At 45.7% G+C, this 14,374-nt stretch overlaps 1 protein-coding gene and 1 long non-coding RNA gene across 2 annotated transcripts; one reads left to right on the top strand and one right to left on the bottom strand.

Moving 5' to 3' along the window:
• Positions 1 to 4,089: 4,089 nt before the first annotated feature.
• Positions 4,090 to 5,626, bottom strand: LOC135260095 (uncharacterized). Its single transcript, XR_010331478.1, has 4 exons — positions 5,486 to 5,626; positions 5,325 to 5,383; positions 4,866 to 4,976; positions 4,090 to 4,787 (listed from the first exon to the last, which is right to left on the bottom strand). It is a non-coding gene; the product is annotated as an uncharacterized LOC135260095 (long non-coding RNA).
• A 156-nt stretch (positions 5,627 to 5,782) lies between these two features.
• Positions 5,783 to 14,303, top strand: yrdc (yrdC N(6)-threonylcarbamoyltransferase domain containing). Its single transcript, XM_064345184.1, has 6 exons — positions 5,783 to 6,470; positions 7,682 to 7,877; positions 8,256 to 8,370; positions 9,493 to 9,612; positions 11,949 to 12,088; positions 13,025 to 14,303. Exons 1-6 carry the CDS (start codon positions 6,299 to 6,301, stop codon positions 13,092 to 13,094), a joined length of 813 nt encoding a protein of 270 aa, XP_064201254.1. The 5' UTR covers positions 5,783 to 6,298; the 3' UTR covers positions 13,095 to 14,303.
• The last annotated feature ends 71 nt before the right edge of the window (positions 14,304 to 14,374 follow it).

Below are 14,374 nucleotides of genomic sequence, written 5' to 3'. Positions count from 1 at the left end.
TTTAGATTGAATTTAAGTCGATTCATTTGTAAACAAAAGTTGCCTATTGGTAAATTAATATTTAATTTTTTTTTTTGTTTTACCTGTTAATTTATTAAATGTTTAATTTCCTCCTTTATAATTTTGCAGCTGTCAGATCTCGGTGTTGTTTTCAGTTTAGGTGCAATCCCCCCCCCCCCCCCAACCCCCGTACTTCCAGACGTTGCAGGCTGTGTTCTGGGTGTGGGGTGGGGGGTGGAGCAGGCACTAAACAAACTGGCTTTTTCTTTCTTTTGTGGCAGCCGGTTCAAAGTTTGGTTTGAATTGTGGAGGTGTGGGAAAACCCCCTATGGTGGAAGGATTGCGTCCCGCCCTGCGTGTTCGCCTGAGCATTGAGGCGCAGAGTTCATTTGGTGACCCATCAAGCAGGTTCCAGAGGGGTGGGGGGGGGGGGTGAGGGTGGGATTTTCTGAAACTCCTGTAAAAGTCTGCTGTCCTAATGTCCTACCTTATGACCCCACCCACAACACCCCCTCTACTCTTAAACATTTGCCAGATCGAGTCCCGCACTTCGCGACACTAACAGTGGAGTCTAAACACGTAGCGGAAAGCTACAGTTATTTACGATTCCTGTGCCTCGCTATCATTAAGCAGACCCCCTCCCCATTAAACAGACCCCCGCCCCCATCCCCCACCCCCCAGTGACCTTCTCTGGGAAGATTCACGACCAACCAAGTTTTTTTTACATCACCATGGCAACAACATAACAATGTAAAGATGATCTCAGCCGGTTTTAATGGACCCGCTCAGGGATAGTGTAACATGGGACTTTTTTTCCAGCTGAAACCTTATTTATTTGAAATGGCCTCCTGTTGGCCACCTTGTAAAGTGATGAATTTTAATGCCCTTAAATCGCAGTAGCTCTTTATTCTTCTGTTCCTCCCCCCTTCCCTTCTCTTGCACTACCTAATGGTGACTAAACCACTCTGGACTCTGTTTTCCAGCTGTAAAATCGTTGTTTAACTCTATCTTGGCTGTGGGGGTGGGGGCCAGTGAAACAATATAATGTGTAGAAGTATTTCATAAATATAGACTTGCTTCCATTAGATTTTTTTTTTTTTTTTTTTTTAATTTGTATTTTTGTATAGATCCAACTCTTTAGAATTTTTTTATTTTTTGGGTTTGGAGACTTTAAAAAGACATGGACCCCCCCTCTCTCTCTCTCTCTCTCGTTCTCTGGCCTTTTATATTGATCGTTTGTGAGTGAATTTAGGTTATTTCTGTGACAACACAAATGCGCGTGATATGCAGACGAGATTGACGCCACAACCGTTTGCCTTGGAGTAGACTGATATCGAGTCAGGCTGTGCGCGCGGTCGGTGTTCGATTGTCTTTCTTCACGGACGCAAGGCGATGTGATGGTCATAACCAGCGATGGCTGATTAAGCATTTCACCTTGCAAACAGCGCTGTAAAGCTTAAAACACCAGCTGAGTCCTTTACTAGACACTCCAGTTAACCGGTTACGGGTCATTTTGGGCTGTCCCGTCTCTTTGGAGAGGTGCGGATGCAGGTGGAGGTGGACTCTTTAGTTCTACTCCAGCACTGAAAAGACCCACTCAGTCAAACCCAAGGGAGTGGCTGATTAGCTGTTTTGCTGAATTGGGCGTTTTAGTGCTGGACTAAAACTTTGGCTTTTCAGTCATACGGACTTTCTCAGTGACCGTTGCCCCCTGTATTAAGGGCTGAGGCAGAGCTTTCTTGGTTGCTGGGGTAACTTACTGCCTGCCTGTCTCTAAAAGGCGGGAGTCCGCTCCCTGGTCAGGGAAAGCAGGCAGACTTAACTCTTTTAGGGTGGCTTCGCCTTACTGCTCCACTTTCCATATGCAGCGTCGGTCCAACTCGTCTTTCCTGTCTGACTATATCAAGAACAAAAACCCTGTCCCTCTGCATTGGCTTTAAAAAAAAAAAAAAAATTTTAAAACCGCATCGAAGACAGGAGTTTAAAGAAACAAAGAAATCAATCACATGCATAACACCTACCGTCTTTTTTTAAATGCCTGCTAACGGGTGTGCCGTTAATCTGCTCGTTGCCGGGTTGTATTAAAACGGGAGTGGGATGGTGCGTTTCACCGGAATGTTCTGTCGGTCACAGCTGCCCGGTAGCGGTAGCGTTTGCAGCAGACTGCCACCTCGCAATGCCAAGGCCTGCCATAAATTATTCTGCCTCGATTTCGGTTGTTCTTCAAGAATTTGCATCGGAGGCAACGATTTGATTAGCTTTTTTCCGTAGCCGTTTTCTGGTTAGGTTTTCTCTTCTCTGTATTTCTGAGTTCATTGAAATAGCAGCTCCTGTATTCCATTCGTTTGTTTGTCTTTTGAGCCGTTGTGACAAGTCTTAAATGCCCGTCCCTTAGTTTAATATGCAAACGGAAACTCATCACCATGGAAATGTCATCAGCAGTTAAGCTTGGCAGTAATTAAAATGGCACCTAGGCGGGTTCCTCGAGAAATACTGCCAGTCATGTTAACCTGCATCCTAAGGGTGATTAGTCGGCTTGTGATTGGCTTGTCCAGCTTCCCAGGGGACCCTTTTCAGATATGCATAGACTTTCTACAGAACTCCTCTAATTCAGGTCCGACTAGATGTGCATGCTCTGTTTTCACTCGGAGGCAAAAATTATATTTCCCCCCAGGGTAACTGCCAAGGGTGTAATGCATTGTAGAACAAAAAAATGTAAACGTTGACATTGAATGCAGCCAATTTCTCCTGTGTGTAGTTTGTGTGGTTTATCGTCTTCGCGACGATTAATATGTTTGAAATTCAGATAACAAATAAAAGATAGATTACTGTTTTTATATGATACTCAAAGCACTTTAGGTAGAGATGTCCTATTCGGTATAGGAAAAAAGTATTGTGAATCATGCTCGTCATTGTATCAGTTTATTAATATCTCTTGTGTTGTACGTGCTCCGAATATGTGGCTTTCACTGGATTGACCGTTGTCTTCTGTAAAAAAAAAAAAAGTCTGTTAAATTGGGATACTGGATGGCATAAATGATGGATTTCATGGACCATAAGGGGGGAGGGTAGGAGGGACCAGCTGGAGCGTCTAATTTTCATGCCAGTTAGCTGGCTTTACGTCCCTCCCTTGAAGTGACCTCCTCGTGTGTCTCGCACGAGGTCCATTTACTATGCAGTGTGCCACGCGCCCAGTAGCTGCACAAGTCGATGCAGCCAAACACGCACGTGCCGCCGGGGGAGTGATACGGGCTCTGGGCCCGTGCGTCTTGAAGGGGGTTTGATTTTGGGCTATGGCGCCGTTTACGGCCTAGTGAGAGATCGTTGCTTGGATTGCAGTTAAGAAGGAAGGGGAACCACGGCTGGTTTTAAAACTAATTTGCGTGGTGTTGGACTGGATCGTGTCTTTTCAGAGGGGAGCGGGTGTTACACGCCCCCTCTACTTGGCAGTTATGGATAAATGTGTCAAAATGTTAATAATTGGTTTCACGCTTTTCACATTCACGACTATTCAATCCTCGTTGTTCCTTCCACTCTTTTTTTTTTTTAGGTTTAGTTCATCGCATGCAGTAGATTAATTTTATATTATGCGTATGGCCTTTTCCTTTTATGAAAATTAGTCTTTTTCCTCATTCATTTCATCCCGTAAATGTGGTTTGGGGCATTAGGGGAGACTGTGTGGCCGCTGTTTGTTATTCTCGCATAATTCTCCCCCTCTTGTTCATAAATCGCGTTATTCGTGGGTGGAATTAGACTTAAAAAAGAAAAAAAAACTTGTAAAAATGTAACGTTAATGTAATTCTGTTCTAAGAATTATCTGGGTCTCTTTAGAATGCTGTGGTGGGCTACCTTGTTCTGTTGAAGTGTTTTTGAGCAAATGGACGTTTCCAAAGCAATTGGTTTCCTGTACATCTTTACGTCTCTTTGGTCTTCACAAACCATCAGAGCGTTTCTTTCGATGCAGAAAACTCTGCATACAGGGTTCTCTCTTCTGCCAAGCTGGCGTTTACTATCCAAGAAATCCTGTATTTCAGTTTTTCCCAGGTTTTGTTCAACATTGTTCTTTGTGATGTGCATTTCAAGTTGAAACTGCTGATTGCTCAGTCTTTTGTCACATGGCAAGTCTTGTCACAGTACAGAACGTGATTTATGCGTCTATGGTTTTCTTTAGTCGTGCTTTGGAGGTTTGAGTGTTAGTGCGATACCGGTGGGGATGGGCCACCCCCCATTCGCTTTGAAACACCGTGTTCGCACTGCTGGGTTTCGCGCGGTGTGCCAGAATCGGAACGCCGGGACGAACTTGGGTTCAGTTCCCGTCGCGGTTCGGTTCTGTTCCGTTCGTAATGTGAGCGTGCCCTTAAAGTTCACAGGGTTTGTCCCGCGAGTGTGACAAGATAGTGAAATACAAATGCTTCCAAAGGAAGAGAATGTCTCCGAGTCCCAAAGAGAGAGGAAAAAAATTAACATGTAAAGATTTGTATTTTTAAAGAATGTATAATGTGAAAAAGGTTTGCTTATATGCTTGTTTTGTATAAAGTAATATTGTATTATGATTAAGTAAAAGAATTAACATTTTTTGGAATTGAAAGCAATATAATACTAATTAAATCCTATGTTGATCTGTCTGATTTTATTTTTTGCCGTTTAGTCCAAACATCAAGAACCCAAATGTTTTGTCTTTTAATGTATTGCTGCAGTTACGCACACATGCGCGCGCGCACACACACAAGTCAGTGGCTGTGATCCTGCTGGGTAGATGGAACGGGTCTGTCACCGACGTTTTTGTCCTGAAAAAGAAATGTGAAGTTATAGTGGGAAACATTCAGGGTAGGGGGTGGAAAGCGATAAGCGTTAATGATTTATACCGCCAAAATGCCACGGAGATCCACCAAATCCCTCAGAATTCTGTTGCACAACTCTGTTTTCTCTTGCAGGTCCTCGAGACGGCCATTGAGTTCATCCCGAAGTTGCGTTAACTGGGGAGAATTCGAGAGCGTGATGGCGGTTTTATTGCTATATGCTGGGTAACACGGACACGGGTTTTCAATCAAGATCAATAGGCCGGTACAAAGAGGTCAAGGAAATGCCGTACAAATAATGCAATCAAGTCATTGAACAAATAAAACTAAAATAATCAAATTTGCTATCTTTTACACACTATGAAAACTATCCAGGAGACCCAGTAAGTATTGTTAGGCTAATCTAGATTTTAGCTACAGTCGGAGAAGTGTTTTGGCTCTCCACAACATGGGAGAGATTCGGAAATTTGCTTTAAAATAATTGTATAGCCTATTGATATTGATATACACCAGCAAGGAACAAACCTCATTTTTCTGCGAGTCATGTTCATTTGCCTGCACCGCCGGAACCACGGCATTGGAATCTGAAAATAATAAACTCACCTGCGTTACGCGTTACACTTTGCCACTGTGTACCATAATCAAAAATTGTTACATTAAAGAATGCGTTTCGTTTGAATGATTACCTGCGTTCGACGCCATCTCTGCCTCCTGACGATGGTCACTTTCACGCAGTGGTTACCAACCCTGTTTTTGGAGATCCACCGTCCCGTAGGTTTTCATTTCAACCCTGATTTGGCACACCTGATTCTAATTAGCTGTTCAACAAGATCTCTAGCTGTTGAATGAGGTGCGTTTTGTTAAGTTTCGCGTGAGAACCTACCGGACGATAGATCTATAGGTTACAGGGTTGCTTGAAAACACACACTGATAGCAGGCGGCTAGAATGTGACCGCGTTAATCATTAGCCAGGATAAGTTGTTAATTGCCTCGGGTTATGCAATTAGTTATGCAACCATTTTATAAGCGGTTATGGTTTCATTATCACTGGGCTGGTCTCACCTATGAGTTCTTAAACTCGGCCCTGGGGTCCCCCTGTGAATGCTGGGTTTTGTTCCAACTATATTTGCAATCCCAGAATTTTAACGAGATGTTGATTTCTTTAAATTATGTTATAGGCCTATATACACCAGTAGATTGCCTATATAGCATTCTTATTTATAAACTGCTGCTTCGGATGATTGGAGGAAAATTATTCTTCTGAGAAAAGGACCAACTGTTTCCGTTCTAATGCAGTTTCGCGGTCAAACTGTTTAAACCTGATGTTACGCCCCCCACAATGTAGCATAACACAAACACCGTGTGCTGCATTACATTGGCTCTGTCTCTTTAAGAAAATCCCCTGACGTAGCTAACTGGAAGGTGTGACCCGGAAATGTCTTGCTCCCGGTTTCGTCAGACCACGCGTTGAGCTCGCTGTTTCTGTACAGTGCCTTTTAATGCAAAGGGCAAGATTTTTGTGGCTCTTCACAGCAACAGCAACTGTTTACAATTCCAGATCATCGTCGCTCGTAGAAACAATGTGCAAAGAACTCAAGACACGCGTGCTGCGGTTGGTGCCACAGACGTTAAACGGGCCTGGGAAGCACGGAGACTCGGACAGACAACCCGGTAAATGCAGCTATGTCCCGACACGTGCCTCTGTTGTGTTTGATTTAGCTGTCTACACTGTAAGTTTGAGATATTGAACCTTCTCACAGTATGTTACATACACACACACACGCATTCGCTGTCAACTGCGTTGAGCAATGCTGTGTTATTCGTATGTATTCGTGGTGATATCCGTTGTGTGTGTATACACCGTGGTAGCAATATGGCCAGCTAGTTAAAGAGATGGCTATACTCAACCAGCTCTTCACTTTCACCCAAACCAGAATTTGTTTGGATTGGTTCGTACACGACTATAGCGCTTAACGCATCACTTCGCTAGCCACTTTAAAATCGGATTTTGTTTTGCGTGGCTAGCTAGCTTTATGTACCAAGTTAGTAGATCGGGTTCAGTCTCATTTGCATCCTCCACTCCACACCGTGTTCTGTAGGCAAACTGTCGGGGGTCGACTTGTTCTGATGTTTACTGTTTCAGGTTGCCTAGTAATAACGCCCTCAAAACACTTCATTACAATTGGTCTGCAGTCATTGTGCTTCCAGGGTGTGTCTCTCTTGAGTATGGGGAATATTGCTGACGTTTTCCGTGCCACAGGAATTACAAGTGTGTCGGGAGATTTCTGAAATGTCCCGCCGAACAGGAGTCCCAGTTGTTTACAGCTTAAAGTCCGGCTCCTTTTAGTCGGTCTGGTCGTGTAGCTTTGCGCGTGTTGATCCGCGCAAGATGTCTCCTTCAGTGATGGGCCGTGGACATCAGCTGTCATGAGTATCTTTGCTGTTCTCGCCGGATTCGCAAATCTTGCATTAAAAGCATCGAGTTGCTATAGATGGTTTTGTTTTTGTTCAATATGTGGGTCACTTTGAAGTTTACTTGATATAATATTTACATTACATTTCAGGCATTTTGCAGACGCTTATCCAGAGCGACTTGCAGAACTTTTTACATGTCTACACTGCATCCATTTATACAGCTGGATATATAGGCTACTGACGCAATGAAGGTTAAGTACCTTGCTCAAGGGTACAACGGCAGTGTCCTACCTGGGAATTGAACCTGTGAACTTTACTACACTGCCCTCATTGTCATATTTCATTATTCTGATCGAAAGCGACCAACAAAATGATGCGCTTTCGTATTTTTTTTAATTTTTATTGGAAGTGTTGTTATCGTCGCTCGCGGTCTGAGACGTTTCCCTGTCTCCCGTCTTTGTTTGCAGGCTGGAGCGAGGTACTGAAGGCTACGGTCGCTGCTTTGAAAGAGGGGCACGTCGCGGCCGTCCCCACCGACACCATCTACGGCCTGGCCGCCCTCGCGCAGAGCTCGGAAGCCGTCAAGAGAGTTTATGAGATCAAAGGACGGAACGGCCAGAAGCCCTTGGCCATCTGCGTGGGAGAGATAGAAGACATCTACAAGTAGGTTTCCCGGCGAACTCTTGCGTTTTCTCTGAGATGACAGTGCATATATTAGCATCGTCATCTTAGAGACCGTACCATGAGGCTGAATGGACAGCATCGGCCGCTGATACGATGCTAATGTTCCTCCAAATGACGGCACCTCGTTTTTGGATCTCATTAATTCCGTGACGGTGTCCTTGCCAGTCCTGATTGGTTTGATAAATGCACAGTGGGACTGATTGAGTTCTTGGTTACCCTTTCTCTCTCATTCTCTCTGGAGCATCTTCCTCTGCACAGTACTCAAAATAATTCGATTTAGCCTTTTTTTTTTTGACTGAGTTTCTTCCTCTGTGTTTTTGTTTTCTTGAGTAATGCGTCTTCCCGTTCGGGTTTCAGGTTCTGTAAGGTGACCGTTCCCGAGGCCCTGTTGAGAGACCTCCTGCCAGGCCCCGTGACGCTGGTTCTGGAACGTTCCGAGGCGCTGAACTCTGACCTCAATCCCTTCACCCCTGTAAGGCCCTGCCCCCTCTCTCATGACTCTTCATGCCCTCATCTTTCTCCTTTCAGAAAATGTTTTCATTTTTATTTATTTATTTTTCTTAAACCCCCCACATGAATCATGTATATTGCATTAAAAAAGCAAGAAGTGTGGGGTCTACACTCCTGTTGCTGCAGGGGTTTTGATTTGAATTAAGGTTTGCGCTGATGGAACTGTGTGTCTTGAAATGCATTTTTAAGCAGGTCCCTGTTATGTAAGCCACAGCTCAGGCAGGTGAAATCCAGGAGGAAGCTGAGTGCTGTTGGGTAGCCTGCTTGCTATTGGTCCACTCAGTCAGGCATGCTCGACTAGCTACACGCACTGCGGTGTGCTCAACCACTCTGGGATTTTTTGAGCTCTCATATCTGAGCCCCTGGTTGTTTCCAGCAGTGCACAGCGACTGACTGGACTAGCCTATTCCTCAGACTAGCACTAATGTTCTCCATTTTAAGTTGCTCAGGACAAGAGTGTTTGCTAAGTGGCGTGTGATGGAGTGTTATGTAATAACTGGACTCAGTGCTGCCCCCACACAGGACAGGCTGGCATGGTTTACTGCAGCCTTTTTAGCTGCAATATGTTCTGAGTGCACGAACAGTATAATGGATGTGTGTGTGTGTGAGTTGTTGTTTTGAGCCCTGTTTTGTATTGTAGTTTGGTCGGTGGGTGGGTATGGGTGTGTGTGTGTGTCTGTTCATTCTGTTCTATTTGAGCTCTGTTTTGTGTTGTAGCTGGTCGGTGTGTGTTTGTGTGTTTTCTGTTCTCTTAGAGCTCTGTGTTGTGTTGTAGCTGGTGTGTGTGTGTGTTCTGTTCTATATGAGCTGTGTTTGTGTTGTAGCTGGTGTGTGTGTGTGTTCTGTTCTATATGAGCTGTGTTTGTGTTGTAGCTGGTGTGTGTGTGTGTGTGTGTTCGGTATGAGCTGTGTTTGTGTTGTGTGGGTGTGTGTACCTCCACAGCGATGGTGCTGGTGTGTGTGTGTGTGTGTTCTGTTCTATATGAGCTCTGTTTGTGTTGTAGCTGGTGCGTGTGTGTGTGCGCGCGCGCGCGTGTGTGTGTGTGTGTTTTCTGTTCTCTTAGAGCTCTGTGTTGTGTTGTAGCTGGTCGGCGTGCGGATTCCGGACCACGCCTTCATCAGACGGCTCTCCCAGCTCTGCGGCGAGCCTCTCGCCCTCACCAGCGCCAACATCAGCTCCCAGACCAGCACCATCGCTGTGGAGGTACACACACGCACGCACGCACGCACGCACGCACGCACGCACGCACACACACACACACACACACACACCAGCACCAACATCAGCTCCCAGACCAGCACCATCGCTGTGGAGGTACACACACACACACACACACACACACCAGCGCCAACATCAGCTCCCAGACCAGCACCATCGCTGTGGAGGTACACACACACACACACACACACACCCCCACACACACACACACCAGCGCCAACATCAGCTCCCAGACCAGCACCATCGCTGTGGAGGTACACGCACGCACACACACGCACACGCACACGCACACGCACACGCGCACACACACACACACACCAGCAGCAACATCAGCTCCCAGACCAGCACCATCTCTGTGGAGGTACACACACGCACACACGCCCACACGCGCACACATCCACATGCACACAGACGCACACACACACATGCGCACTCGCACGCACGCACACACCCTTCTCTTGTTTATAAATTGGCACAGCACAGCACACTGCTCTGAATGTGTAGGCTGTTTCTGAAATCGGATGTCCCATATGAAGGGCCAGGCTGGCTCCAGTTGCTGTGTCAGCATGAATGTTCGGGTATGTCAGGCATACCGCCTAGTTATCATTAGCCGCGTTTCCACCGCAGGAACTATACCCCGGAACTAGGAACCTTTTGAGGAACTCAGTGCGTTTCCACCGCAGGAACTAGGGTCTAAATTTAGTTCTGGGGGCTTTGTTTTACCCCCCAAAACGTTCCTGCTCGGGGGGTAGTACTTTCCGAAAGTACAGGAACCTTTTGGGTGGAGCTTGCAGCGCTGAACATTTCTGATTGGTCGAGTACTCGTAGCATTTGTGTTGTATTTATTTTCCGCCATTACCCGCCATGTTTGAAAATATGCAGCGGCAAACCAATTTATTTTCATAATAACTTCAAATCAAACTTGTATGTTATGCGGCGCAGTAGCCTTCTTTTGGTTATAGCCTGTCAACGTCTTGGAATTATAACGTGTGCTCTTCTGTTCTTTTCTTGCTTTAGTATTCGTTTTATACAATGCTAAGCATTCGTTCTGGGACAGCATATTACGTAGGCTACCAAAACATTCAAACGGATTAATTCGGTTGCTGAATATTTTCTTCCGGATTTTCTTTGTTAGCCCGTTGTAATTGACTCAAAACGTTTGACACAGTTATGTGAGGTATGCGGTAGTTCTGCATAATTAACATTGGTGATACAGTACAAGCAAACTGGAAATCACCTTCCGCACTTTTTATCCGGGTAAAATAACAGGTTAATTCTAGTAATCTTCCCTTTAGCTTTTTCAGACTGCCGTAATTTTACTCAATTTTACTGCCATTTTTCAATTCCACGAAAAGACCAGGAAGACTATGGACTCATTTATGGTGCATGGTTCGCATCTGGAGGGCACACTTCGCTGCTCGGCTAGCAGTAACTTCGAAGGAAAGCAAACGGTGGCTGTACCACTACTAATTTACATTTTCACGCAAGTCCGAGTTTTCGTTCTATTCTTGTCGTTTTGCGATTAGCCTATATGGAATTGACGACGAGAAAGTAATAAAACAGCAAATTGTTTACAACGTGTGCATGTTTTCTGCTGTTAATGAATGTGTTTGAGAGGATATATGAAAATCAATAAATACAAAAGTAACCATATATAGTCATTGTTGGTAACCCGTTGTATATAAGTGGAATAAACCCCTCCGGGCTGTCCCGGTTATTAGAAAATAATGTAGGCTACGTCGGTGGTAGTATGGGGTTACAGAAGAAATCATATGACAGATGGGCCGACGACAACGTCAGTGGGCTAATTTGCCTAATCTTCGCGGTACTTTAGACCCCGGTGGAAACGCAGACAACCATTGGCTGAAGGAACCTTTTAGTTCCTGGTAAAGTATCCTGGGACTGAAAGTTCCGGGTAATTTTGGTGGAAACGCGGCTATTAATACATTTAACCTGCCTTTTTACCTGAAGGTGCTCCCCCCCCCCCCCCCCCTGCAGCTGGACTTGTCCCTATCCAGAATATATCAAATAATGGGGGGAGTGGACAACTGGTCCCCCTCTTCTAGTAGAATACAATGAAGTTTTATTATGATGCCATGTGCTTATGCTCAAGTATTCTCTGGGATAAATTTCCAGGCAGAGTATCTGGATTTGCAAAGGCTGATGGGTCACATGTTACTCCAACCAAGGGGGAACCCAAGTTAAAGTTGTGGCATGAATGCGTTCGCTGTTGAGTCATAGATTTCCCCGTGTCGCGTGAAACCTTGTGACGACCCATAACCCATTTAACCGGGCTTTTAAAACGCCGCTCCGCCCTGCAGGAGTTCCGGGACCTGTGGCCCCGGCTGGCCGTGGTGGTGGACGGCGGCCCGATCGGCGACCAGACGCCAGAATGCCGGCTGGGCTCCACCGTCATCGACCTCTCCGCCGCGGGACGGTACAGGGTCGTGCGGCCGGGCTGGTGAGTTGGGGACTGCGTTTCCGTGGCGACCGTGCATCATGGGGGTGGTGGGGGGGTGGGGTGTCTTTGAACTGCGCCTCACTGTTTACCTGCGAAAGCCTTAAAAAATACTTCTACGATGAAAAAGCCTCTTCAGAAGGCATTGACTTTTTTTTTCTCTCCCAAAGAATGTTTCAAACACACTGTGGTTTAGTAGTGCTATTATCTCTCAAATAGATCAACTGAGTTTTGCTTGTGGCAGTTGTGTATTTCATGAAGAGGAAAATGTTTGTTTGTTTTTTTAAAAAACTTTTTTTAGAAATGAAAGAATTTTTTTGGCGATTTATTTTCTGTGTAACGTTCTCTGCAGCTCATTTTAACGACCCTGCTCTTGCACAGCACTGACACCACACACACCACCGCAAGGGAGATTCCCATGACGACCTGCTGGAGTACATTACATTACATTTATTTGGCAGACTCTTTTATCCAAAGCTACGTATGAGAGTAACAACATAAGAAACGGCAGGATGTGTGATTAAAATGAACCGTCCAGCCCATCAGAGTCCTGCAGTGTCTCTGCAGTAGAGCGTCCAGCTCTGCGTCTGGCCTGGACTCCAACACTTCAGCCCTCTGTGCTTCTGCTAATCCTGGCCCAGTCTAACACTCCCTCCGTGTGTCTGTGTGGCTCCAAAATGTCTGCTGACCTTTTCCTGATTGCCGCCTGTGCCCACCTTGTTCTCCTGACGGAACACAACCTGCTGTCTGTCTTACGTGTTCCACTTTGGTAATCCCCTTTAATGGAGGGAAAATTTTTTTAAAAACCTGCCAAATCCAGTCATGACTAACGAAACACCTGTCCCTTACCTCAGTCCAAGCACATATCTTTGTTCAGAAATAAGTTGTTCACCTCTCTCTCTCTCTCTCTCTCTCTCTCTCTTTCTCTTTCTCTCTCAGTGCTTTATCTGCGACCGTTTCCATTCTGGAGCAGAAGTACTTCCTGTCTCGGGAGACGGTAGATCACTGACAGGAACTCTCTGCACGTCGCGATCAATGAAACGCACAACTACTCCCCCCCCCCCCCCACGCTGTACTCACCTCAGTGGGACTCTCCTGGAGGTGGGCGAGGCAGGGGGGGTCACACATCAAATGGGAACAAGTGAAAGGGGTCCTCTTGTCTGAGGACAGTGGATGCTATGTACTCCTCCTTATGGTTTGAAGCCTTTCAGGTTTCTCTTCTTGGACTGCGGACGACCATCCCTGGTTTTGGTTTTTATTCGGTTATGAATGGGAGCTGTCATGGAGGACTGTCTGGTTTGTATAGTGGGTTATAGCCATAGCCTCTGGTTATGTTTTTTTTCCTCCTTTTTTCTTTTTTAAAATTAAATTAAATTAAATTATGATTGGATGCTGTCACGGTGGGATCTTTGGACTCCATTTACCAGAACCTCTCTCAGGGATTAAAGCTCTGGCACTTCCTGTACTGAGACGATAGAACTGTCATGGCCGCACGCCGTCGTCACGGCAGCATGCTGTCGTCATGGCCACAGGTCGCCACCAACGAGCTTTGTTAAAGGTCTGTTTTTTGTTTTTCAAAAATCTTGTGTTTGTTTTTGTTTTATTGGCTCCATCGTCCCGTCGCTGAGCGTGAGTTGGCCAGGGTGTTCTGGTGCTACCCCTGACAGCCGTTCCCTAAAAACACCATCTTCCAGTCGCTTTTAATTATAAATTAAACAATTATGTAACTCAGCAGTTATATTTAATGGTAGATGTGCCACTCAAAAGCCAGCTGAGATATTAGCATAATACATGTCACACACCTGAGCAGGAGGATGGGGGTGCTGCGGGTTTGAAACCGTGGTGCTCAGCAGCTTCTCGGCACAGCAAGACAAACCGTTAGCCTCCTGAGCTAAAGACCAGGGTCAAAGGTGACCCGAAAAGAAGGTACAGGGTGACGCCGCTGGCTGTAGCAGACGATGTTCGCGCGCTTAGTGATGCGTCTGAACCGCGTTTCTCAGTCCTGAGTAAGGCCTCACGGTGGCAAAGTAAGGTCATGTATCCTGATACTGCAATACTTTTAATGTGCGTGTTATTCAGAGCAATCGCAGGTTCATCACAGGGACCTTATTTAGGAGTTATTTATTTATTTTTTTGAGTGTGGGACTTTGCTTAAAGGTTCTGTAGATTTCGGTGAGAACGCTGCGGATGTCTGGATGTTAATAAATTGTTTAAGTTCTTTGTTTTTCCACCATCTTTTATTGGGTCGTATCTGAATTAACCGTGGGGCCCCTCCATGCACTGGAACAG

The sequence above is a fragment of the Anguilla rostrata genome, chromosome 1, assembly GCF_018555375.3.
Source record: "Anguilla rostrata isolate EN2019 chromosome 1, ASM1855537v3, whole genome shotgun sequence".
Lineage (NCBI taxonomy): Eukaryota > Metazoa > Chordata > Actinopteri > Anguilliformes > Anguillidae > Anguilla > Anguilla rostrata.
The sequence above is the reverse complement of the archived record's forward strand: the minus strand, read 5'-3'. Positions and strand labels throughout refer to the sequence as shown.

What these genes read in the sequence shown, in the direction of transcription:
- yrdc (XM_064345184.1), top strand. Translation starts at nt 6,299, where the DNA reads ATGCAAAGGGCAAGATTTTTGTGGCTCTTCACAGCAACAGCAACTGTT. An exon ending in AGACTCGGACAGACAACCCG is followed by an intron (nt 6,471 to 7,681) that starts GTAAATGCAGCT and finishes CTTTGTTTGCAG; the next exon opens with GCTGGAGCGAGGTACTGAAG. An exon ending in AGGGTCGTGCGGCCGGGCTG is followed by an intron (nt 12,089 to 13,024) that starts GTGAGTTGGGGA and finishes TTTCTCTCTCAG; the next exon opens with TGCTTTATCTGCGACCGTTT.